The 25945-nt window shown below is 42.8% G+C and overlaps 1 protein-coding gene across 3 annotated transcripts in view; it reads right to left on the reverse strand.

The window, feature by feature from the left end:
• Nucleotides 1-5941: 5941 nt before the first annotated feature.
• Nucleotides 5942-25945, reverse strand: part of ZMYND12 (zinc finger MYND-type containing 12) — a 38567-nt gene continuing 18563 nt past the window's right edge. The window contains exons 4-8 of one of the 3 annotated variants that reach the window (XM_055403159.2): nucleotides 18039-18208; nucleotides 14814-14936; nucleotides 12240-12351; nucleotides 10684-10833; nucleotides 5942-8341 (exon numbers count right to left, since the gene is read on the reverse strand). In XM_055403159.2, the coding sequence (XP_055259134.1) occupies nucleotides 8220-8341; nucleotides 10684-10833; nucleotides 12240-12351; nucleotides 14814-14936; nucleotides 18039-18208 (677 nt within the window). In that variant the 3' untranslated portion in view covers nucleotides 5942-8219. Of the gene's footprint in view, nucleotides 8342-10683; nucleotides 10976-12239; nucleotides 12352-14813; nucleotides 14937-18038; nucleotides 18209-25945 lie in introns of those variants that run through there. The other 2 variants (XM_055403158.2, XM_055403160.2) reach the window with 2 other exon arrangements.

The raw sequence follows: 25945 nt of genomic DNA on the forward strand, positions 1-25945 counted from the left end.
GGTTGGGAAGATCCCTTTGAGTGGGAATTGGGAACTCACTCCAGTATTCCTGCCTGGAGAATCCTACGGATAGAGGAACCTGGCAGGCCACAGTCCATGGGGTCGCAAAGAATTGAACACAACTGAGCATTTATGCATACACAAAAATCACATTTCATGGAGAGCTTCAGAACTGAGACTGTGCCCTGCATCACTGTATCATGTATGACAGTGAGGTACATTTTCATTGAGGAGTCAGAAAAGAGGGCAAAATAAAACACTTTTGAATCAGTGAAAGAAAGAAAATTTGAGAATTTTCCATCAGCAAACTCTTTATAAAATAATGATAAGAATTGTGATTTGTGGGTTCAAGATACACATGAAATAAATAAAAGTAGTGATACATAAGTTGGGGGAAGAAAATGCAGTTTAAAGGTTTTAAAGTTCTTGTATTGCCCAGGATGAGGGTAAGCAACCTGAATAACTTTAGACTTTGATAAGTTAGGGATGAATATTTGAATTTCTGGTGTAATCACTTAAAGAAGAGAAACACAGTGTATAACCTACAATCTAGCAGATGGAGATGGGGGAAGGTAGAAAATGGAATGAGAAAAAATACATAATCAGTCTAAAAGAAAGAAGAAGGAAAATAGAACGTGCAATACAAATAGAAGGCACAGAATAATAGATTTAAATCCAAAAACTTTAGCACAGAAATAAAATGTAAATTGACTAAATGATTGTTTTTAAAATTACAGGTATAAAAATATCTAACTATACTACTTGTATGAGAGGTACATACAGAACGTAAGGCTACAGATTGCTTGAAAGTAAAAGGTTGTAAGAAGAAATAGAGTTTAGTCAGGGTTTAACTGGGAAAACGGTAGTTTCCTTGAGCATTTTGAGTAAAGAGACTGATTTTACGTAGGGAATTAGAATCTTACACGATCTTTGAAATGGTTGGATAATCAGGAAGCCAAGGTCAGCAAGGTTCTTTTATAGGAAATCTGCTTCCAGGAAAGCAACAGTGGGTGATTCTCAGGAAGATTAAGGGCTCCTCCATCTCATCTGGCTTCCAAATATTGTGCAATTGCCCCTCACTGGCTGAATTTATTCTAAAATCATCAAAGGAAAGAGATACTGGAAACTACAGTTCCAAGCTCCCCCTCTAAAGCAGAGGTAAATGCTTAAGCAGAGGTAAATGATAACACCAAGCTGATAACAAGCTATTCACCCCAAAGGAAATAGACATAGCTGTGTTAGTATCAGACCAAAGTATTCTGAAAGAGGAACTCTGCAGGTCAGTAGGTGCCCAATATGATACTGGAGATCAGTGGAGAAATAATTCTAGAAAGAATGAGGAAACGGAGGCAAAGCAAAACAACACCCAGTTGTGGATGTGACTGGTGATAGAAGCACGGTCCAATGCTGTAAAGAGCATTGTTGCATAGGAACCTGGAATGTTAGGTCCATGAATCAAGGCAAATTGGAAGTGGTCAAACAGGAGATGGCAAGAGTGAACGTCGACATTCTAGGAATCAGTGAACTAAGATGGACTGGAATGGGTGAATTTAACTCAGATGACCATCATATCTACTACTGTGGGCAGGAATCCCTTAGAAGAAATGGAGTAGCCATCACAGAAAACAAGAGTCTGAAATGCAGTACTTGGATGCAATCTCAAAAACGACAGAATGATCTCTGTTCGTTTCCAAGGCAAACCATTCAATATCACGGTAATCCAAGTCTATGCCCCGACCAGTAATGCTGAAGGAGCTGAAGTTGAACGGTTCTATAAAGGCCTACAAGACCTTTTAGAACTAACACCCAAAAAAGATGTCCTTTTCATTATAGGGGACTGGAATGCAAAAGTAGGAAGTCAAGAAACACCTGGAGTAACAGGCAAATTTGGCCTTGGAGTACAAAATGAAACAGAGCAAAGGCTAATACAGTTTTGCCAAGAGAACACACTGATCATAGCAAACATCCTCTTCCAAGAACGCAAGAGAAGACTCTACTCATGGACATCACCAGATGGTCAACACCGAAAGCAGATTGATTATATTCTTTGCAGCAAAAGATGGAGAAGCTCTATACAGTCAGCAAAAACAAGACCAGGAGCTGATTGTGGCTCAGATCATGAACTCCTTATTGCCAAATTCAGACTTAAATTGAAGAAAGTAGAGAAAACCACTGGACCATTCAGGTATGACCTAAATCAAATCACTTATGATTATACAGTGGAAATGAGAAATAGATTTAAAGGACTAGATCTGATCAACAGAATGCCTGATGAACTATGGATGGAGGTTCATGACATTGCACAGGAGATGGGGATCAAGACTATCCCCAAGAAAAAGAAATGCAAAAAAGCAAACTGGCTGTCTGAAGAGGCCTTACAAATAGCTGTGAAAAGAAGAGAAGCCAGAAGCAAAAGAGAAAAGGAAAGATAAACCCATTTGAATGCAGAGTTCTGAAGAAAAGCAAGGAGAGATAAGAAAGCCTTCCTCAGTGATCAGTGCAAAGAAATAGAGAAAAACAATAGGTTGGGAAAGACTAGAGATCTCTTCAAGAAAATCAGAGATACCAAGGGAACATTTCATGCAAAGATGGGCTCAATAAAGGACAGAAATGGTATGGACCTAACAGAAGCAGAAGATATTAAGAAAAAGTGGCAAGAATACACAGGAGAACTGTACAAAAGGGATCTTCATGACCCAGATAATCATGATGGTGTGATCACCCACCTAGAGCCAGACATCCTGGAATGTGAATGGAGAAATTTGGAGAACTCAGCAGTGGCCATAGGACTGGAAACGGTCAGTTTTCATTCCAATCCCAAAGAAAGACAATGCCAAAGAATGCTCAAAATACCACAAAATTGCACTCATCTCACATGCTAGTAAAGTAATGCTCAAAATTTTCCAAGCCAAGCTTCAGCAATATATGACCATGAACTTCCAGATGTCCAAGCTGGTTTTAGAAAAGGCAGAGGAACCAGAGATCAAATTGCCAACATCTGCTGGATCATGGAAAAACTAAGAGAGTTCCAGAAAAACATCTATTTCTGCTTCATTGACTATGCCAAAGCCTTTGACTGTGTGGATCACAATAAACTGTGGAAAATTCTGAAAGAGAGGGGAATCCCACCTGACCTGCCTCTTGAGAAATCTGTACACAGGTCAGGAAACAACAGTTAGAACTGGACATGGAACGACAGACTGGTTCCAAATAGGAAAAGGAGTATGTCAAGGCTATATATAGTCACCCTGCTTATTTAACTTGTATGCAGAGTACATCATGAGGAACGCTGGGCTGGAAGAAGCACAAGCTGGAATCAAGATTGCTGGGAGAAATATCAATAACCTCAGATATGCAGATGACACCAACTTTAAGGCAGAAAGTGAAGAGGAACTCAAAAGCCTCTTGAGGAAAGTGAAAGAGGAGAGTGAAAAGGTTGACTTGAAGCTCAACATTCAGAACACTAAGAACATGGCATTTGGTCCCATCACTTCATGGCAAATAGATGGGGAAACAATAGAAACAGTGGCTGACTTTCTTTTTGGGGGCTCCAAAATCACTTCAGATGGTGACTGCAGCCATGAAATTAAAAGATGCTTACTCCTTGGAAGGAAAGTTATGACCAACCTAGACAGCGTATTGGGGTTGCAAAGAGTCGGACATGACTGAGCAACTGAACTGAACTGAACTGAGACAGCATATTAAAAAGCAGAGACATTACCTTGCCAACAAAGGTCCAGATAGTCATGGACCTGGTCATGGTTTTCCCAGTAGTCATGTATGGATGTGAGAGTGGGACCATAAAGAAAGCTGAGTGCTGAAGAATTGATGCTTTTGAACTGTGGTGTTGGAGAAGAGAGTCCCGTGGACTGCAAGGAGATCCAACCAGTTCATCCTAAAGGAGATCAGTCCTGAGTGTTCATTGGAAGGACTGATGTTGAAGTTGAAACTCCAATACTTTGGCCACCTGATGCGAAGAACTGACTCATTTGAAAAGACCCTGATGCTGGGAAAGATTGAAGGCAGGAGGAGAAGGGGATGACAGAGGATGAGATGGTTGGATGGCATCACTGACTCAATGGACATGAGTTTGAGTAAACCCTGGGAGTTGGTGATGGACAGGGTGGCCTGGCGTGCTGCAGTCTATGGGGTCACAAGAGTCGGACACGACTGAGCGACTGAATTGAACTGAACTGAAAGTCAAAGCATTCCTGGAGATAAAGAGAATCACTTCAAAATACAAAAAATAAGGATTCAATTCACCAGGAAAATATTTGAATTTGTATTTGCCTAATAATCAAGCCCCAAAATATCTAATGTAAAAATTGATAGAACTGTAGGAAAATCATATTGGAGGGATTTTATATACCTCTCAGAAATAAATTAAAAAGTCATCAATAAGATGCAAAGTTTGAAAATGTGAAAAAAATTGATTTAATGGACATATATAGGGCCCAATAACTCCATTCTTTTCCAGCACACAAAAACAGTTACAAATACATATTAATGATACCCTGCGCCATAAAGAAAACTTCAAATAATTTCTTAAAGTCAAAATTGTACACAGAATATTTTATAATCTCAATAAAATTAAGCTGGAAAACAACAAAGGGGTAATTAAAGTCACCATCTTTTAGAAATTAAGAATTGTACTTCTAAATGACTCGTGAGTCATAAAAAATTAAGATTTAGAGCAAATGATAGTAAAAATACTTTTAATAACATGTGAGATCAATGAAAGCAGTATTTAGAGATAAATTTATAGCTTTAAATGCAAATCTTAGAAAAGCAGAAAGACTAAAAATAAATTACTAGACATGATGCAAAAAAAGCAGAACATTATGGGCCATAAGCAAGAGGAAAATCAGTCAACAGGAACAATAAATTGAAGCAATAATTTTATTGGTATACTCAGTGGAGAAGGATTCATGAAGAAGAATTCAGGTGTGGAAAGAACGGAAAACAGGGAGGAGGGGGGAAAGAGGCCAGTGACTATAGTAAAGAAGACAGCTCGAGTTTAATGAAACGGATGCTGAAGGACTTCTTTAGAATAAGGAATTTTTAATATTTTCCTTTAAATTATCTGCTGGAGAACTGTTCATCCTTCTCCTCACTCCCCCAAACTTCATTAAAGATCTCTTTGGAAGAGCTGGCTCATATTTGAGGTGAGAAGGAGTTGCGTCCCTAAAGAGATGGAAAAAACAGCTACAAGACAAGATGTGGGAAGTGTGAGGGTAACTGAAGCTAAACATGAAGGCAAGAGACAGGTAGAAAAGTAAGGCCTTTGGGACTTTGCAGTCTTTGAGAATCCTAAGTACACCCCAAGGGGATTTTACTGATCCAAAGGGGCAAGGTAGCCATCTGACTGATTTTTATTAATATTACATGTGTCTGAGTGAATTAATTTCAGTGAGGAATATAAAACTCTCTGATAGGTCCTTTTTGTTTAAGGGGGATAGTTAAATTTTTATTGAAGTATAGTTGATTTATAATTGCGTTAATTTCAGACATACAGCAGTGATTCATTTACACAACCATATGTAAGGGAAAATGAGCCATTTCAGGTTGCGTTCATCACCTGGGGAGATGATACAATATACATTTAAAATTTAGGAAACACAGTGTACATAAGACTGATCTCTATTAGATATATTTTTATGTCCAGAAAAAAAATCCAAAATGTTAGCTATGGCATCTCTCTATGAGGAGTTCTGAGTGGTTTCTATTTCTTCTTTATACATAACTGTCTGCCATAAGTATGAACACTCTGTAAGTATGTATTTTTTAAAAGTTATATTGAGGTAACATTTTTTTTCTTTTTAAAAAGTTTTTTTAATTGGAGGATAATTTATGACATTGTGTTGGATTCTGCCATACATCAACACGAATCAGCCATAGGTATACATATGTCCCCTCCCTCTTAAAGCTTCCTCCCATCTCCCACCCCCATTCCACCCATCAGAGCACCCTGTGACACACAGCAAATTCCCACTGTCTATCTATTTCACATATGGTAATTCTAAAGGAGATCAATCCTGGGTGTTCATTGGAAGGACTGATGCTAAAGCTGAAACTCCAATACTTTGGCCACCTCATGTGACGAGTTGACTCACTGGAAAAGACTCTGATGCTTGGAGGGATTGGGGGCGGGAGAAGGGGACAACAGAGAATGAGATGGCTGGATGGCATCACCGACTCGATGGGCATGAGTTTGAGTGAACTCCAGGAGTTGGTGATGGACAGGGAGGCCTGGCGTGCTGTGATTCACGGGGTCACGGAGAGTTGGACACAACTGAGCGACTGAACTGAACTGAACTGAATTTATATGTTCCCATGTTACTCTCTCAATTTGTCCCACCCTCTCCTTCCACCACTGTGTCCATAAGTCTGTTCTCTGTGTCTGTATCTCTATTGCTGCCCTACAAATAGGTTCATTGGTACCATTATTTTAGATTCCATAAATACGCATTAATATATGATATCTGTTTTTCTGACTTACTTCACTCTGTGTAACAAGACCTAGGTTCTTTCACCTCATTCGGACAGATTCAAATGCGTTCTCTTCTCATGGCTGAGTAATATTCCATTGTATATATGTACCACAACTTCTTTATTCACTCATCTTAAAGTGGACATCTAGGTTGCTTCCATGTCCTAACTATTGTAAATAGTGCAGCAACAAACATCGGGGTACATGCATCTCTTTCAGTCATGGTTTTCTCAGAGTATATGAAAGTAGTGGGATTGTTGAGTCATATGGTAGTTCTATTCTTAATTTTTTAAGGAATCTCCATATTGTTCTCCATAGTGGCCATGTTGGTCCTTCTTTTTTCTAATTTATTTTATTTTTGGCTGTCCTGAGTGTCCATTGCCGCACATGGGCTTTCTCTACTTGCAGTGAGTGGGGGCTACTCTCTAGCTGCAGTGAGCAGTCTTCTCATTGCAGTGGCTTCTCTTGTTGTGGAACACAGTCTCTAAGGTGGATGGGCTCAGTAGAGGCAGCTCTAAAGCTCCAGAGTGCAGGCTCAGTAATTGTGACACATGGGCCTAGCTGCCCTGCAGCATGGGGAATCTTCCCAGACTAGAGATCAAAAACTGTCCGCTGCATTGCAAGGTGGATTCTTAACCACTGGGCCACCGGGTTAGTCCTTTGACAGGTCCTTGATTTGCATATCCTCTCCCTGGTTTAGATCTATCCAGAAGGCAAAGAGCTAATGGGCAGGCTGCTTGATGAGTCTGGAGCAAAAATGTCTGCACTAAATGACCAGAGTCCTCAATGGGACAAGTTGATACAGTCATGGCCACACCTGGGCCATCTTAGAATACAACGATGAGATTGAGTGTGTGGGGGCAGTGGGTGGGGGTCACAGAGCTAGTTTGTGAGAAAGCTAGGATTTGAACCAGGCATGTCTGCTCCAGTGCCTACACTCTGTGCCCTACATCACAGGAGACCTTCCAGAGTACTTCTGCCCGGGACAGTAGAGATGACTCACACCCACTTCAAATAACTCTCTGAGGAAAGAGGCACCAGCTTGAAAGGGTAGCTTAACCCATCTATATGGAGCTCCTAGAAAGGCCCCAGGGGCCCTTTCTGCCCAGTACCTACAATTTATGTCTGCATTTTGCGATCTGCTTTCTATGTGCCACACAGCCTTTTTGCTCCTCCATTTCTCCTTTACTGCCTGTTTTTCCATTAAGTGGATCTTTTCTAGTGTGCCATTTAAATTTCTTTGTTGATTTTCACCGTTTTTAGAGTAATTTTCTTAGCAATTGCTCTAGGAATCATAATGGGCATTTTAATCACAATCTACCTCAAATTAATGCTAACTTAATTACAGCAGAATAGAGGAACTTTACTCCAATATAGCTCTAATCCCTACCCCTTTCTTTGGCAAAGAGCTATGAAGCATGAATCACTGGGAGACCTCTGAGAAACAGGATAAACTATTTGCAGTTTAATTACGAATACCTTGTTAGTGAACTGACAGCACATTATTCAAAGTCATACAAAGTCATAATAAACAAGAGTTTTACTGATCTCTGTGCCAAAAACTCTACATTCCCCCAGCATATGCTCTGTAACAATTAAAACACAGCTGCAAGTGCAGTCCCAGGGGAACAGGGGTGGGTACTTCAGCAATTCATAGCACCTCAATGCCCCATGCAAGGCTGCAATACATTAGATGCTCAGTCGTCCCTGATGCAGAGCTCATGGGTCACTAAGTAATGGGTTGAGCTTCCTCGACTGAGATGAGAGTTAGTAAGTCTTGAATGGTGTTTTGTTCCTGGACACTGAGCTTCTGTTTTTTGGCTAGATGGAGGGCTCTCAAGGCATATTCCTCTGCCTGAAAGAGAATTGCAGAGACAAAAGGAAATTGTCACAGAAAAGCATTATATTGGAAGCCCCATCTCTGCTCAGCCCCAGAAACATGGGCAAGGATGCTTCAACTTCTCACACCACCCACTGAGCTCTTTGTGAAAACTTGTGAACACATGAACTAGGTGTTCATAGCCAGCCTCACTTGTGGGATGAGGGTGAGAGAGGTCAGGGAACAGGAAAACCTGGATGCTGAATCTCTGAGTTTATAGTGGACAAAGTCTCTTTTCTCCATTTCAGGGCCCTTTGAACGAACATTTAGAGGCATAGAGGTGAGAGGTGCCACAAGTAAATTGCCATCTGGGGAATCCGGGTGGCCCAGAGTCCTGATTTGGACAGAAGTTTCACAGGACATCTTGAGACAGACTCTGGCTCATCTTTCCTTCCTTGCTACCTCCCCTTCTTCCCTCCCTCTCTGCCTTCCTTCCCCCTTTCCCTCCTTTCTTTCAATAAACATTTATTGAATGGCTACTGTGTTTCAGAGACTGTGACTATAGGTAGAAATTCCTAACCTTGTGAAATTTACTATATAGTAGGAGAGAGAGGCAATAAACAAGACAAATAAGTAGAATACGATGGTATCTTAAATAGTGATTCATGCTAAGAGAAAAACATAAAGCAGGCAGGAGGACAGAAATAATTAGTGATGGCAGTGCTGCTGCTGTTGCTGCTGCTGCTAAGTCGCTTCAGTCCTGTCTGATGCTGCTGCTGCTGCTGCTAAGTCACTTCAGTCGTGTCCGACTCTGTGTGACCCCATAGACGGCAGCCCGCCAGGCTCCCCCGTCCCTGGGATTCTCCAGGCAAGAACACTGGAGTGGGTTGCCATTTCCTTCTCCAATGTGTGAAAGTGAAAAGTGAAAGTGAAGTCGCTCAGTCGTGTCCGACCCTTAGCCACCCCACGGACTGCAGCCTACCAGGCTCTTCCGTCCATGGGATTTCCCAGGCAAGAGTACTGGAGTGGCTTGCCATTGCCTTCTCCGCCTGTCTAATGTTGGGGGGGGGGGGTTGCCATTTCAGAGGACAGGGAAAGCCTTATTCAAGAGAAGATAGCTGATTCCAGACCTGAAGGAAGCAAGGCACCAATCTGAGTAGACAGAAGTAGCCCTTTCTTCTAAGAACCTCTTGTAGACCTAACATCCTTAAAATACCTTGGAGGAGTGACTTCATTGAGTAGAAAATGGGGCCCTGAAATGCAGAGGTTTTGTCCACAGTAAACCTGGAAATGCAATGAAAACGCTTCTCTGTTCCCTGACCCTTCTCACCTCCATCCCATGGGGTGGCTGTCCCTCCTTCATGCTCCACAGTGCCCCAGGCTTTGTCATCACACTGTTATAACCCACTGATCCGGAACTCCTCCAGGCCCTGGTATACAGTAGGTGCTTAGTAAAAGTTTGCAGACAAATGGAAAGAATGAAGGAAGGAAGGGAGGAAGGGAACAGGGGAAGGACATCTTAACTTTTCCCATGTCACCTGCGCAAAATTGCCTCCTCCAACCAACCCTCTCTCCTCTTTCCTCTTGCCTGCTTTGTTTTTCTTTGTAGAGCTTTTCACTCTCTGAAACTATATTACACATTATGTGTTTACTTGTTTATTGTGACTTCCCCTCCTCCAGAAGAGTATAAGTTCCATGGAAATAGGCAATTTGGCAGGTGGTTCACCACTGTACCCTCAGTCTCTAGAACCATCCTTTGCAAATGGCAGAAGTTCAATAAATTATTGAATGAGTGGATCAGTCAATCAATAAATCAAGAAACCTGAGATTTGCCACTTACTCTATAAGAAATTTGGCAAATAATGGACCCACTCTGTGCCTCAGTCCCTTACGTGTAAAGTGGGAATGATAAAAGGCTTACTTTGGAAGGCTGATATGAGAATTACATGTGATACTTCATGTAAAGTACTTAGGCTAGTGACTGTCATGTAGTAAGCACTCAAAAATGATTACCTTCGGAATTGTTTCTGCCTGGATCCCTCCAGCAACAGGGAACTCACTATCACTGTGTAGTTAGAGTAACTGCTCCATTTCCCCAGGAACTCCCCAGAGCCCTTCTGTCCTGCAGGCCTCCCAGCACTGCCCAGCCTCAGTTTACCTGTGCAACCCTAAGGTGGTCCCCTTGAGGGAAGAAGACAATCCTGTTTTCATTGTGCAGTTGGACTTAACACAGGGGAAATGTCATGAGTGTCTGAACTTTTTTAGAGTAAAGGCTTACTCTGAGGACAAAAGCTAGTACAGCTGGACAAAACAGCCGAATCCAACCAGAGGAATTTCTCCCTCTGTTTTAGACTTGCTGCTTTTCTAGGGGAACTTGCCTTTGAAGAATTCATCATCAGGAAGTAAAGCATGAACAGAATTTTGAGAACAAAGATCGTCTTTTGGGGGGCTTTGTTAGATGTAGATTCTCGAATGTTCAAGATTGAAGTCAGGATCTGAATAGCTTCTGCTTCCTGGGCTTCATCTGCAATGGAAAGAAAGAGAGAAAAGAGGAAACAGGCCCTGAGGCAGCCGTGTCTACCCTCAGGGATAAGCACGGAGCATTTAGGGCACTCGGCTTTCAGGCAGTTCACCAGCTTTGTCCAACGTGCCATCATCAGAGTAAACTGAAAGAAAAAAAAAAAGTTCATTCCTACAGGTCCCTGAGCTGCTTAGCTTGCTTGCTTTCAGAGTCCTAGATTTCTCAGGCCCCCAATACAGGGAATTTGTCCTGGTGTGATTCCTTGGGTCCAGCTCAGCTTCCACTCTACAGCAAGAGGAGGGAGACAGACTTCTGGCAGCCACAAAATCTTAACTCTTCTTCCCCAAATCCAAAGATGCTTAAGCAACAACCTTTCTGCTTTCCCCATGTGAGGCTAAGCTAAGAGAAAAAGACAGAAAAGACACACTATAATGTTAAAGTTGACACTCTTTGGATAGCTATGATTTTCAAGTTTTATGCTTTAACATGAACCACTTTTATAATGAGAGAAAAGTCAATAAAGTTCTGAATTTTTCAAAGCTTAGCTCAAAACTTCTCTAAGAAGTCTTCCTTTTTCAAAACCATCCAACTGTCCTAATTTCTTCATTCTGGGACTCACCTTGTAATATAATTTGTACTTGTTGGAGTTATCTTTTCTTTCACATAGTTTCTGTCTCAGTCACTACGCTGTTCGTCTCTTTTGAGCAGAAACTAGGTCCTGCATCAATTATTATGATCTCAGAAGGAATGGTGCTGTACTCAGTCCTCAGCTCTTTGCTGAGCTGAGGATACAGAGATGACTCAGAATCCACCATGCCACTGAGAAGCTCATGGCCCAGTAAAGGAAGAGTAGGAGGCTCCAGAATAAATGAGCAATTGGACTTCTGTGTGGACACTCATGTGTCCTGGGAGGATAACACATAAAAAAATGGATGCTATGCAAAAATCTCAGGGGTTTCTAGCAGGGTTTTCTTTCCTTCCATATCTGTCCCTCATTAACCCCACTGGAAAGTCAGTGTGTGATGCTGTGGTGCTGTGCTGTGTTAAGTCACTTCAGTTGTATCTGACTCTGTGTGACCCTATGGACTGTAGACCACCAGGCTCCTCTGTCCATGGAGAGAGATTTTCCTGACTCAGGAATCAAACCCACGTCTCCTGAATTGGCAGGCAGGTCCTTTACCATTAGTGCCACCTGGGAAGCCCATGGGTAATGCTAGGGACCTGAATTATTCACAACAATGGCCAAATCTCTTTGATTCCTCTGTCTTAGTTTGCCCATCTGCAAAACAGGGAAGATGGCACGGATGCGCCCCATGACAGGGACAGCTGTTCTCCCTCTGAGGGGCAAAGTCTATGGATCAGAAGAAATGAAGTCACTGCTCTGTTTCCCAGGAAGAATTGCCACTTACCCAAGCCAGTGTCAGTCTCAAATCGTTTGCCCAGTAGATCTATTTGTTGGATGCGAGCCTGTGAGAGGACTTGATAGTGATCGTTCAAATATTTGTTCCAGATCTCAGAGACCTGTGAGGAAAGAAGATGGTAATCAGACAAGCAGCCTGTACTTTAGCCATTGAATCAGCCATTTGAGAGGGCAGAACCTCTGGCCAGGCTTTCTGACCATCTATAGACTCCTCATTTCACTGTGCCTGGAGGCAGGGGGAGCCCGGAGGTGCTTGTCCAAGGTAAGTGTGACAAATGCTGGGCTGCAAAGGGCACATGGCAGGTTGCTCTGGGGACAGCCCTGGTGGGGTCTAATTATAACAGCTGCCATGTATGTATAAATACCAAGAGAAGAAAGAGGATGGGATGAATTGGGAGATTAGGATTGACATACATGCACTACTATGGTGGTTCACCTGAGCATGCAATCACACATGTTTAAAATAGATCACTAGTGAGAACCTACTGTATAGCAGAAGGAATTCTACTCAGTGCTCTGTGGTGACCTAAATGGGAAGTGGCAGTTCTTCCTAGGAAGCAGAGCAGTGACTTCACCTCTTCTGATCCATAGACTTAGCCCCTCAGTGGGAGAGCAGCTGTCCCTGTCATGGGGCGCATATGTGCCATCTTCCCTATTTTGTAGATGGGCAAACTGAGACAGAGCAGTCAAAGAGATTTGACCAGTGTCGTGAAAAATTCAGGTCCCTAGCATCACCCATGGGCTTCCCAGGTGGCACTAATGGTAAAGAACCCGCCTGCCAATTCAGGAGATGTGGGTTTGATTCCTGAGTCAGGAAGATCCCCTGGAGGATGATGGTTTAGGTGGTGAAGAAATCCACCTGCCAATGCAGGAGCTGCAGGAGACCTGGGTTCAATCCTTGGGTCGCGAAGATACCCTGGAGGAGGAAAGGGCAACCCACCCCAGTATTCTTGCTGGGATAATCCCATGGAGAGAGAAGACTGGTGGGCTATAGTTCATGGCGTCACAAAGAGTCAGACATGACTGAGCACCTGAGCACCCACTCACACGTGTGTAAAATAGATAACTAGTGAGAACCTACTGTATAGCAGAAGGAATTCTACTCAATGCTCTTTGGTGACCTAAATAGACAGGAAATCCAAAAAGAGAGGATATATGTATATATACTTTGCTGGATAGCAGAAACGAACACAATATTGTAAACCAACTATACTCCAATAAAAATTAACTTACAAAATAAGGTTAAGATATATTCTTTAAAAAAAAAATGACTGCCATATGTTGAACACACAAAACTTCCTTTACATTCTCCCAACATGCTAAGTGAAGTCTTATTCTTATTACTCCCAATTCATAGATAATTAAACTGAGGCTCAGAAAAGTTAAGACCACACTTGACTCTTGGTAAGAGTGCTATGTGGCATAGCCAAGGTTTAAATTCAAGTCTGCCTGATCCCACAGCTCTTTTTTTTTTTTTTCAGTTACATCACAATGCCTCGTCCTCAGAAGTGGGTCTAAAATATGAAGAGTCACTGCATGAGAACCTCGGAGAAGGCGATGGCACCCCACTCCAGTACTCATGCCTGGAAAATCCCATGGATGGAGGAGCCTGGGAGGCTGCAGTCCACGGGGTCGCGAAGAGTTGGACATGACTGAGCGACTTCCCTTTCACTTTTCACTTTGATGCATTGGAGAAGGAAATGGCAACCCACTCCAGTGTTCCTGCCTGGAGAATCCCAGGGACGGGGGAGCCTGGTGTGCTGCCATCTATGGGGTCACATAGAGTCGGACACGACTGAAGCGACTTAGTAGCAGCAGCAGCATGAGAGCCTACACCACATGCAAAAATGGTTATTTGCTAAGCAAGGTGTATATGAACATAACCAACATTTTAATATATTGGAAACAGTTTAAAATCTTTCACAGGTAAAGATGGACATTTTAAAGTACTTTCATGTTCTTTGATCCCTTCACAGGACTTTTCCACAATCAGTTTTGCTTAAAAACCTAATTGCCTCCTCTATCCCACACTTCAATATGACCACTTTAGCTTGATGCTAGGGATATGACAGAGTATGCGTGTGTGTGTGTTAGCTGCTCAGTTGTGTCCGACTTTGCGACCCCATGGACTATAGCCTGCCAGGCTTCTCTGTCCATGGGATTCTCCAGGAATACTGGAGTGGATTGCCATTCCCTTCTCAGGAGGATCTTCCCAACCCAGGGATCAAGCCCTGGTCTCCTGCATTGCAGGCAGATTCTTTACCATTTGAGCTACAGGGAAGTCCTATGACAGAGTATATGGCAGTCTGTTTGGAGGGGTTTGGTTCTTATTGACCCATAATTTGTTATTTGCTAACTGCTCTATGGATGCTAAGGACTAAACTATTCTGGTAGAGGAGAAACAGAAAGAAAGAGAAGTGGAATATATCATGTATTAAGTTATATGACCTTGGGCCAGTCACTTCATTCTGTCTGTGTCTCGAATTTCTCATGAATGGTCTGACACCAGGCTCAAGATATAAGGCCTAAGTATCAAGGTTCAGCTCCCGTATTCCCAACTCACCTTGGTGTACAATGTGTCAGCCAGGTCCAACTTTTTAAGGCCATTGAAGATATTAGCCAGGTGGAAGTAGCCGCCTGAGGCCCTGATGTGCTCTGTTCCAAATGCACAACTGGCAAAATAAATCTATAGCAGAAGGAAGAAAGAGAGTGCTTGAGCTTTCTTTGTCAATCATAAGTCTGATAAAGGACGTGTATCCAGAGTCTATAAAGAATTTTTACAATGCCTCATTTAAAAATGGGCAAAGGATCTGAACAGACATGTCACCAAAAAGATACAACAATGACTAATAAGTATGTGAAATAATGCTCAGTATGATTAGTCACTGAGGAAATTCCAAATAAAATACAGGATGCTGGGGGCTGGTGCACTGGGATGAACCAGAGGGATGGGATGGGGAGGGAGGTGGCAGGGGGGTTCAAGATGGGGAACACATGTACACCTGGGGCAGATTCATGTCAGTGTATGGCAAAACCAATACAATAATATAAGGTAAAAATAATAATAATAAGATAAAATCACCTCTTGAATATCAAATTTAAAAAATTAAAAAAAAAATAAAGCAATAGTCCACAACAAAAATAAATAAAACCCACAATGAGCTACGTCTTTACACACACAATAACGGCTCTAATTAAAAAGACAGAAAATAACATATTGGCAAAGATACGGCAAAAATGGAACCCTCTTGTCCACTGCTGGTGGGAACATAAAATGATGCAGCCTCTGTGGAAAACAGTTTGCCAGTCCTCAAAAATTTAAACATAGTTTAATCACATGACCCACCAATTCTATTCTTAGGCATATACCCAAGAGAAATAAAAACATTCCCTGATAGCTCAGTTGGTAAAGAATCTGCCTACAACGCAGGAGACCCCAGTTTGATTCCTGGGTCGAGAGATCCACTGGAGAAGGGATAGGCTACCCACTCCAGTATTCTTGGGCTTCCCTTGTGGCTCAGCTGGTAAAGAATCCACCTGCAATGTGGGAGACCTGGGCTTGATCCCTGGGTTGGAAAGATCCCCTGGAGAAGGGAAAGGCTACCCACTCCAGTATTCTGGCCTGGAGAATTCCAGGGACTATATAGTCTATGGGGTTGCAAAGAGTCAGACACAACTGAGCGACTTTCACTTCCACTTTCTTCACACAAAGGCTTATATACAAATGCTCGTAAACAGTATTATTTATAATAGGCAAAAGCTGGAAACAACCCCAATGTCCATCAACTAGTGAAGGGTAATTGTGGTATATCTAGATGTTAGTCAACTATAAGATAAATGAAGTATTGATATATACACAACAACATGGGTGAAACTCAAAATAATTCTGGTAAGTGGAAGAAGTTAGATGCAAACAATCACATATCACTGTTTATATTAAATGTGTATATTAAAAGGTGAATCTAGAGGGACAGGAAGGTGCGTGATGGTTGCAAATGGATATGAGGGCTCTCTTTAGGGTGAACACTGGATTATGTTGATGGTTACACAACTCTGTAAGTTGACTAAGAAATCATTGAATTGTACGCTTAATTGTACATACCATTGAATTTTACGGTATGTGTCAATAATTCGGGGTTTTTTTTAAACTTAGGCTGAGGAATCTGAGCTTGATCTAATGCTAACTGTGTGGCCCAGCTCAAGACAGAATGTGCTTCTGCTTGATTTGTTGGAGGTTGTAGAGTATAGAGAGGAAACGCAGATGAAGAAGTGCACGAGTCAAGGTCCTAGGTGGGAGCAGACGGTGCCCTCACACCTGAGGACGTCTTAATAAAAGGTTTACCTCCGGAGACGTGGAAGGGGTAAGGAAGCAATGAGAGTTAGTGACGCACTAGGGACTGTGCTATTGAGACTGGTACAGTAAGAGACTGGCACAGTCCAAACTCCTGAGAACACCAGGGGAGAAAGCAGGGTTGCCAGGGCCAGCAAGAGTGACAGCTGCGGACAAAGGCTACCTGACGAGAGCTGTAGCCACGAGGAGCGCCTCCCCTGCCGGAAGGGTGCTGGTGCAGAAAGGTAGCACAGAGAGTAAATACCTCAGCCTCTGTCTTCTCAGAACCTCCTCTGCCATGCCTCTCACTCCCCAAACGCAACTGAGGCCAGACAGCAGTGAGGTCCAGGTTTTACCGTCCATAAAGGTCAGCCTTCCAGGGCAGAGTAGAGCAAAGAATGGATCTGGGGTAGGGGATACGGAGAATAACCAACACAACAAGGTTTCCAGCAAATTTAGGGACATCGTGCAGTGGCAGTCAACCAGAGGGAAGGCTGCCCAATGGAGAGGCTCAAGAAAGACTCAGCCTTCATTGAGACTGCAGTCTGACCCCAACCTCATCCAGATTTCAGGCTCAGGAACTCTTCGCTCTGGTAATATTGTCCAATGTGCTGTGCTGTGCTAAGTTGCTTCAGTCATGGCCAACTCTTTGTGACCCTATGGACTGTAGTCCACCACGCTCCTGTGTCAATGGGATTCTCCAGGCAAGAACACTAGAGTGGCTTGCCATGCCCTCCTCCAGGGGATCATCCTGACCCAGGGATTGAATTTGTGTCTCTTATGTCTCCTTCATTGGCAGGTGGGTTCTTTACCACTAGTGCCACCTGGGAAGTCCAAATATGGTCCAATATTGAAATCCTAATAGAAACCTTTGGAAGAACAGCTCAATCATCACCCTCATCATCCTGTCTAAACAGAGTTCTATAGATTACAAATCCCTTTCACACAACTCCAGGTCATTTAAATGTAATAACCACACTCTGAAGTAAAGATGTTGATGTTGCTTATAAAAATAATAGCCAAAGTACTACTACATGCCCTGCTGTCTTATTCGTCTCACTGGGACATTATTCAATGCCCCAGTGAGGCAGAGACTAGCTTATGGTTTCTGTCTTACAGGTGATGAATGACATGAAATAATTTATCCAAGTCTATGTGCCTTGTGAAAAGACACCACTAGAACAAGAAGGAAAGCTCTTAAAGCATCTTAGTCAGGATGCTCTTCTGCCTCCCTTTATCATCCTCAGAGCAACTGAGGCTTGGGAAGTGATGTGATGTGGACCAGGATGTACAGACAAAAAAGTGGAAAGTCCGTTGTTAGAATTGTGTTCCTGCTAGTAGTCCACCAAACAGTTGTAAACAGAAAGTTTCAGAGAAATGCTCAGTAAAAAGAGCAATAAACAACAACCAAACAGAGGTTCTCAGAAACATTCAGGTGTCGTAGTTTAGCTTGTTTACATCATTGGCCAGATGATAGCGGGCTTCCTCGTAGTTTTCCTTAGCCATGTAGAGAAGTCCCAGGTTCCGATGCAGTAAGGAGTGGATGGCATAACTACATTCGGTGGATTTGAGGACTGTCCACTGAGCTTGGGACAGATATTCCTCAGCCTGGACGACCCGGCCCAGACCTGCCCAAAAGAAACAGAGATTGTAATTCATATCCTGGCCAGAGAACACACGCTGAAAGATGAGTCATCATCCATTGACTCATTCACTCATTGACTTAAATACTGATTGACACACAAAAACCTGTACATGAATGTTTTTAGCAGCCTATTCATAATGGCCAAAATATAGAATTTAAATGTTCACCAACTGGTGAGTAAATATAGAAAATATGGTCTTTCCATATTCGTGAGTGGCATATCATTCAGGCACAAAAGGAATGAAGTACTGATACATACGACAACACAGATGAACCTTGAAAACACTGTACTGAGTGAAAGAAGTCAGAGACGAAAAGCAACATGTTGTACGATTCCATTGATGTGCGATTTCTAGAACAGGTAAATCCATAGAGACAGAAAGTGGATTGGTAACTGGCCAGGGACCGTACTCCAATACTTTGGCCACCAGATGTGAAGAGCCGCCTCATTGGAAAAGACCCTGATGCTGGGAAAGATTGAAGGCAGGAGGAGAAGGGGACGACAGAGGATGAGATGATTGGATGGCATCACCGACTCAATGGACACGAGTGTGAGAAAACTCCAGGAGATAGTGAAGGACAGGGAAGCCTGGCATGCTGCAGTTCATGGGGTCACAAAGGGTAGGACATGACTGAGCAACTGAGCAAAAACAGGGGCTGTAGGCATGGGGACTGAGGTGTGACTGCCGACGGTATTGGGTTTCATTTTGGGGTGACAAAAATGTTCCCGAATTAGATGTGACAATGGTTGCACAATCTTGCGAATATACTAAAGCTACAGAATGGTACTTTAGAAGGGTGAGTTTTATGGTACATGGATTATATCTCAATTTTAAAATATATGTATATTCATATGGAGTACCTTCCATGTGCCTTGTATGAAGCGATAGGAATTCAAAGATGAAATTTTACAGGGAAAGTATGAGTGACATGAAACAAGAATATTCATTGTTGTTGTTGTTGTGTCCAACTCGCTGTGACCCCATGGACTGCAGCACGCAAGGCTTCCCTGTCCTTTACCATCTCTCAGAGTTTCCTCAAACTCATGTCCATTGAGTCAGTGATGCCACCCAACCATCTTCTCCTCTGTCGTCCCCTTCTCCTCCTGCCTTCAGTCTTTCCCAGCATCCGGGTCTTTTCTAATGAGTCAGCTCTTCACATCAGGCGGCCAAAGTTTTGGAGCTTCAGCTTCAGCATCAGTCCTTCCAATGAATATTCAGGACTGATTTCCTTTAGGATGGACTGGTTTGATCTCCTTGCAGTCCAAGGGACTCTCAAGAGTCTTCTCCAACACTACACACAGTTCAAGAGCATCAGTTCTTCAATGCTCAGCCTTCTTTATGGTCCAACTCTCACATTCATACATGACCACTGGAAAAACCATAGCTTTGACCAAGCAGACCTTTGCTGGCAAAGTAATGTCTCTTCTTTTTAATATGCTGTCTGGGTTGGTCATAGCTTTTCTTCCAAGGAGCAAGCATCTTCTAATTTCATGGCTGCAGCACCATCGGCAGTGATTTTGGAGCCCAGGAAAATAAAGTCTGCCACTGTTTCCATTGTTTCCCTATGTATTTGCCATGAAGAGATGGGACCAAAATCTTGGTGTTTTGAATGTTGAGTTTTAAGCCAGCTTTTTCACTCTCCTCTTTCACCTTTATCAAGAGGCTCTTTAGTTCTTCGCTTTCTGCCATAAGGTGGTGTCATCTGCATATATGAGGTTATTTCTCCCAGCAATCTTGACTCCAGCTTGTGTTGCATCTAGCCTGGCACTTCACATGATGTATTCTGCATATAAGTTAAATAAGCAGGGTGCAAATATACAGCCTTGACGTAATATTTTCCCAATTTGGAATCAGTCCACTGTTCCATGACCAATTCTAACTGTTGCTTCTTGATCTGCATATAAGTTTCTTAGAAGGCAGGTAGGGTAGTCTGGTATTCCCATCTTTTTAAAGAATTTTGCACAGTTCATTCTGATCCACACAGTAAAATGCTTTAGCATAATGAAGCAGAATTAGATGTTTTTTTTTAATTCTCTTGCTTTTTTATGATCCCATGGATGTTGGCAGTTTGATTTCTTGTTCCTCTACCTTTTCTAAATCCAGCTTGAACAACTGGAAGTTCTCTTTCAAGTACTGTTGAAGTCTAGCTTGGAGAATTTTGAGCATTATTTTGCTAGTTGTGAGATGAGTGCAATTTTGTGGTAGTTTGAACATTCTTTGGCACTGCCTTTCTTTGGGGTTAGAATGAAAACTGACCTTTTCCAGTCCTGGGGCCACTGGTGAGTTTTCCAAATTTGCTGACATATTGAGTGCAGCACTTTAACAGCATCATCTTTTAGGATTTGAAATAGCTCAGCTGGAATTCCATCACCACTACTAGCTTTGCTCATAGTGTAAATAAGTACACTAGTATATTTGTAATATATACTAGTATATTCCTGCAATATAGTGTAAATGCAATCATAGTAACATTATAAGGTTTTCAAGTAGAACAAAGTTGTTGTCTAGTCACTAAGTTGTGTCTGACTCTTTTTTGACCCCATGGACTATCACCCACCAGTCTCCTAGGTCCATGAAATTTCAGAGGCAAGAATACCATAGTGGGTTGCCATTTCCTTCTCCAGAGGATCTTCCCAACCCAGGGATCAAACACACATCTCTTGCATCTCCTGCATTGGCAGATGGATTCTTTACCACTGAGCCACCAGGGAAGTCTTTAATTCTATGGATGGGGTAGAGGGGGACAATGGAGTGGAGAGAGGCATGGTCAGTGCTTTGGACTGAATGTTTGTGTCTCCTCAGAATTCATATATTGGAGCCCTAATCCCCAGTGAGATGGTAACTGGAAGTGGAGCCTCTGGGAGTTAATTAGATTATGAGGGTAGAGCCCTCATAAATGGGATTAGTGCCCTTACAAGAAGAGACATGAAAGAGATGATCTCGCTTTTGGCCTTGTGAGGATACACCAAGAGAAGGCAGATGTCAACAAGTTAGGAATTGGATTCTTACCAGATGCCAGCTCTGTTGGCACCTTGATCTTGAACTTGTAGCCTCCAGAACTGTGAGAAATAAATGTTTGTTTAAACCACCCAGTCTATGGTATTTTTTATACCAACCAAGCTAAGATAGAAAAGCTTAAGCTAGGCTTGGAAGATGAATATGTTTTCCAGATAGTTAAAGAAAAAAGGGCATACCAGGCAGAATTAAACATACGCAAAGCCTAGAGACATGAAGTAGTATGCTGTGTTCAGAGAACTATATGTTGGTCTGTGAAGCCAGAGCACAAAGTATAAGGGATTGAGTGGCAGGAAATGAGAGTGAAGAGGTAGGCAGGGCACAGATCATGGAGGGCTCAGTAAATCATGCCAAGGAGCTTGCTGCATGTGGATAAAAATTAGAGGATTTTCACAAAGGTAGAAAGAACTGGTTTAGATTTAGAAGACTCCTCTGGAACTATGTGGAGAGGAGGAAGAGTAAAACACTCATCCAAAGAATTTTTAAATAGTTCCAGCAAGTACTTGAAGCCAGAACTAAGGCAGTGAATAGGATGGAGTAAATAAAAAAGACATTTAGGTAGTTAACCATTGTCACATGGTTAATTGAAAGTCACCTTTATTTCTGATAGTCAGATATTCTCAACACCTAAACCTTTTTGTTTAGCTGTAAAGATATATAACAGTTTACTGCCTACTTGCTTGCCTCCTAGGGAGACTGTGAGAACTGAGCAGAAAACTACTCTGAGAGCATCTGCAGAGCAGGAGGCATGACCTCACATGGAATGAAATATTCCATGTGCCGAAAGCTGCAGGAGAAACGGTGTCAGTAAAGGATTGGGAGATGAGGACCCAGGCCCCTCCAAAGTCAACCTTCCGTTCTTGGCGCTTCCTCCCAGGCATACTTCATACGTAAGCACTGCTTTATTCTAGTTGTAATCATACGTCACTGAATTACTGGAGGAGAAGTGAGGAAAAAGCAGTTAACAAGAAGCAGCAAGTAATTTTGCCTGACTGATGCTGTCACTAAAATGGGAAAATATTAAAATCAAGAAGCCTTGGCCCAGGATGCTGGTTCATGTTAATTAAATAGGCAAGTCACATTTTCCAACTGGATTTTGTCTAGAAATTAAGAGCTTTTTAGACTGAGGCCTTCTCAAATTTAAAGAAGCAAATGACTCTTAGCTAAGATGTTTGCATATGTACGAACTCAGTCATTAAGTCATGTCCGACTCTTTGGGACCCCACGGACTATAGCTCGCCAGGCTCCTGTGTCCATGGGACTTTCCGGGCAAGAATACTGGAGTGGCTTGCCATTTCCTCCTCCAGGGCATCTTCTCAGCCCAGGGATCAAACCCGCGTCTCCTGCAGTGGCAGGCAGATTCTTCACTGAGACACCTGGGAAGTCCAGCTAAGATGTTTAAGCTCAGGAAAAAATTGGTAGAGGGTATTGATATCTATTTAAAATTTAAATTTTTCATGTCCAGTTCTCATTTATGGAGATAATGTTTAGATGTGCTCAGTACCAAAGGAAAAAGTGTATGTGCAAGGAAAAAAAACGACAAGGTTGCAAATTCAGAGAGCAGGATATAATGAAGTGAGCAGATCAAGCTGTGACAAGTAGGTTCGAATTAAGACTGTGACCGCTGAGTGGGTGAGCTCAGGCATGCCCTCCTCCATACAGCACTTACCTAGAGAGGTGCAGGGATAGAGTGGAGGTAACAGACATCAGGAAGGGAGACTATCCTACAGGGCAATTTGCAGAGTATACGCAGTAGAGACAGAAAGGATGGCCAGTTAAGGAACAGTGGTACTTGTCTCAAGGGGGAGACAGCAGGTTTACATTGGGTTGTGGCAGATCTGAGAGATATTATAGTGGAAGATTTTGCAGGACTTGGTGCTGAAAGTAAAGAAGCCCAGAGTAAAATTCAGAGATGATTCAAAGGTGTGGCTAGGAAGCGCCCAGGGAAAGAAAAAGGCATCAGCGTTTAATGAGGGCCTGCCTTACGCTATGCCTTCCACTGGCCTTCCACCAGGCGAGGCCACCTGCATCTGTGACTACATCTGCAAACAACCCTGAGCAAGAAATTTCAGAGGAGGAAACTGTATGCCTTCAATTAATCTAAGTTCATCAGATCTGTCCAGTCTCTACCAGTCTGCCAGATGCTCATTGCATGCTGCAGTCCTGACCTCAAGGAGGTTACAGTCCTGTGAAATCATTACACAATAAAGAAACAAAAAGTGACGTTCTAGGAAGGAAATGAACAGAACAGTTATCAAAAAAGGCGGGGAGAAGCCTACTTTGGAGATTACGGGAGATTATCTCTGAGAAGGTGGTGTTTAAGCAGATGCCTGAAGGTTGAATGGAATCAGCCACATAAGAGGGAGAAACAAGCATTCCAGGCAAAGTGTGAGAGAGCCCTGAGGCAAGAAAAGCCTTGATGACCGGGATCCCACAACTAGTGAGGAGGTGAAATTTAAACCTAGGTTCTCCCAGTTCCAAAGTGCTAACTAAAGTGAGGGAAGATGAGTAAAGTGGCTCCTCTTTGAAGTGTTACTGAAAATGTCATTTCCCAGGGGCTTAAAATTCCAAAGTTTTACTTAAAAAAAAAAAGATGAATGCCTGTAGCTTTTCCACTCTGGTCTGGAGGAATCTCTAAGATGGGAGAGGCATGTTGGAAGGGGTGTGTGGGGGGATGTGATTTATTTAGACTTTTAAAAAGGTTGGCAAGGTTATAAATCAGTAATGGTGGGAGTTATAATGAAACCTTGCATCTAGACAACACATTCCTGCTTACAAAGCACTTTCATGTTCATTACACACAAATTCATTTAATGCTCAAAACAGTCCTGTGAAGAGGACTCAGGTTCAACAAATGCTTACATAGTTCCCATTTAGGCGTCAGGTCCTGTGAGAGGGTTTTTGAGTGCCTTCTCTACACTAAGTACTGTTCTGGATGTAAAGACACTATGATGAGTAAGAATATACACAGTCCCAGTTCTCCCTGAACTTATGGTCTGTCACAGGAGAGGGACTTGAATTAAATAAGCTCCTCAACAATGTTGTTCTTGTTCAGTTGCTAAGTCGTGTCAGACTCTTTTGCAGCCCCATACAGTGTAGCCCGCCAGGTTTTTCTGTCCATGGGATTTCTCAGGCAAGAAAAATGGAATGGGCTGCCATTTCCTTCTTCAGGGAATCTTTCTAACCCAGGGATCAATCTCGCATCTCCTGCATTGGCAGGCAGATTCTTTACAATTGAGCCACCACGGAAGCCCCATCAACAAATGTATAATTATTATCAAGGTAAATGCCCAGAAAAAAGAAAGATGTTTCTGACTGTATACTCAAAAAAAAAAAAGAGAATCAACTCAGTCTGGAAGCTTGAGAAAGGGTTCTAGATGGGAGTGGTGACTCAAGCTGAGCCTGAAGGATGAATAGGAGTTAGTCGGGTGAGGGGGAGGGGAGGGAAAGTGTGGGGAGAGTGGCTAGAGAAGCACCTTCCAGAAAAAGGAAGCATCACAGTGCCAACGAGAGAAGGCCAACAGGACTGAACGGGAGAGAGAAGACGAGAGGTGAGGTGAGAGAATTCACAAAGGCTGGACACGTATGGGCTCACAGGGTGCTTTGGGAACCTGGTCTTTACTTATTGGAGTGACTTGGTCACCTTTTGTTTAGAGACCAGATTAGAGCGAGGCCAGGGAAGATTGCAGAGGCCAGTTGGCAGGGAGTAATTCAGATGAGAGATGATAGGAGTTAGGCTAGGGGGACTTTTCCAAAATTCCATAGCTAGTCCGTGTCAGAGATAAACAGAGCCTAGGCTATATTTCCCTGTCCAGTGGTCTTCCACTGGTTATGGAGGAGGGACAGGCCAGAATGGGGAGTCGGACCAAAGCAGGGTACAAAGGGTATTCTTGCAGCTAAGTGGCCTGGGATGAAGAGTCAGAGTGCAAACCACTGAGGAGGGGGTCCATGCAGAAGAGGCATCCCAGAATAAGGAGTCAGAGCCCACAAAAGGAGAGGAGGGCATCTGCAAGGGGAAAGAATAGGATTAGAGATGGGAGGTTAACTCATACAGGGTAACATTAAATATATAAATACATCAGTGAAAATGGAAGCCAACATTCTCACCATCAGAGAAGGGAGCTACAAATACAGAATGGGAGAAAATGAGACGGAACCCTGTGGATTTAAACGTAGTCCTAGGGACCCAAGATCATATATAGACACAGATGTAGAAAGAAAGAGATGAAGAGACCTAGAAATAATGTGCATATTCACACGCACATTCAGTTCAGTTCAGCCGTGTCCGACTCTTTGCTCCCATTAACCGCAGCACGCCAGGCCTCCCTGTCCATCACCAACTCCCGGAGTTTACCCAAACTCATGCCTATTGAGTCAGTGATGCCATCCCACCATCTCATCCTCTGTCGCCCTCTTCTCCTCCTGCCTTCAGTCTTTCCCAGCATCAGGGTCTTTTCAAATGAGTCAGTTCTTTGCATCAGGTGGTCAAAGTATTGCAGTTTCAGCTTCAACATCAGTTCTTCCAGTGAACACCCAGGACTGATCTCCTTTAGAATGGACTGGTTGGATCTCCTTGCAGTCCAAGGGACTCAAGAGTCTTCTCCAGCACCACAGTTCAAAAGCATCAATTCATATACACATTATCATACACATATTTCCTAATTCTGTCCACTGAGAAGCCTGGGAATAGCCATACCTCACTA

This window comes from Moschus berezovskii, chromosome 4, assembly GCF_049115385.1.
Source record: "Moschus berezovskii isolate FMDL1 chromosome 4, NW_MosBer_1.0, whole genome shotgun sequence".
Lineage (NCBI taxonomy): Eukaryota > Metazoa > Chordata > Mammalia > Artiodactyla > Moschidae > Moschus > Moschus berezovskii.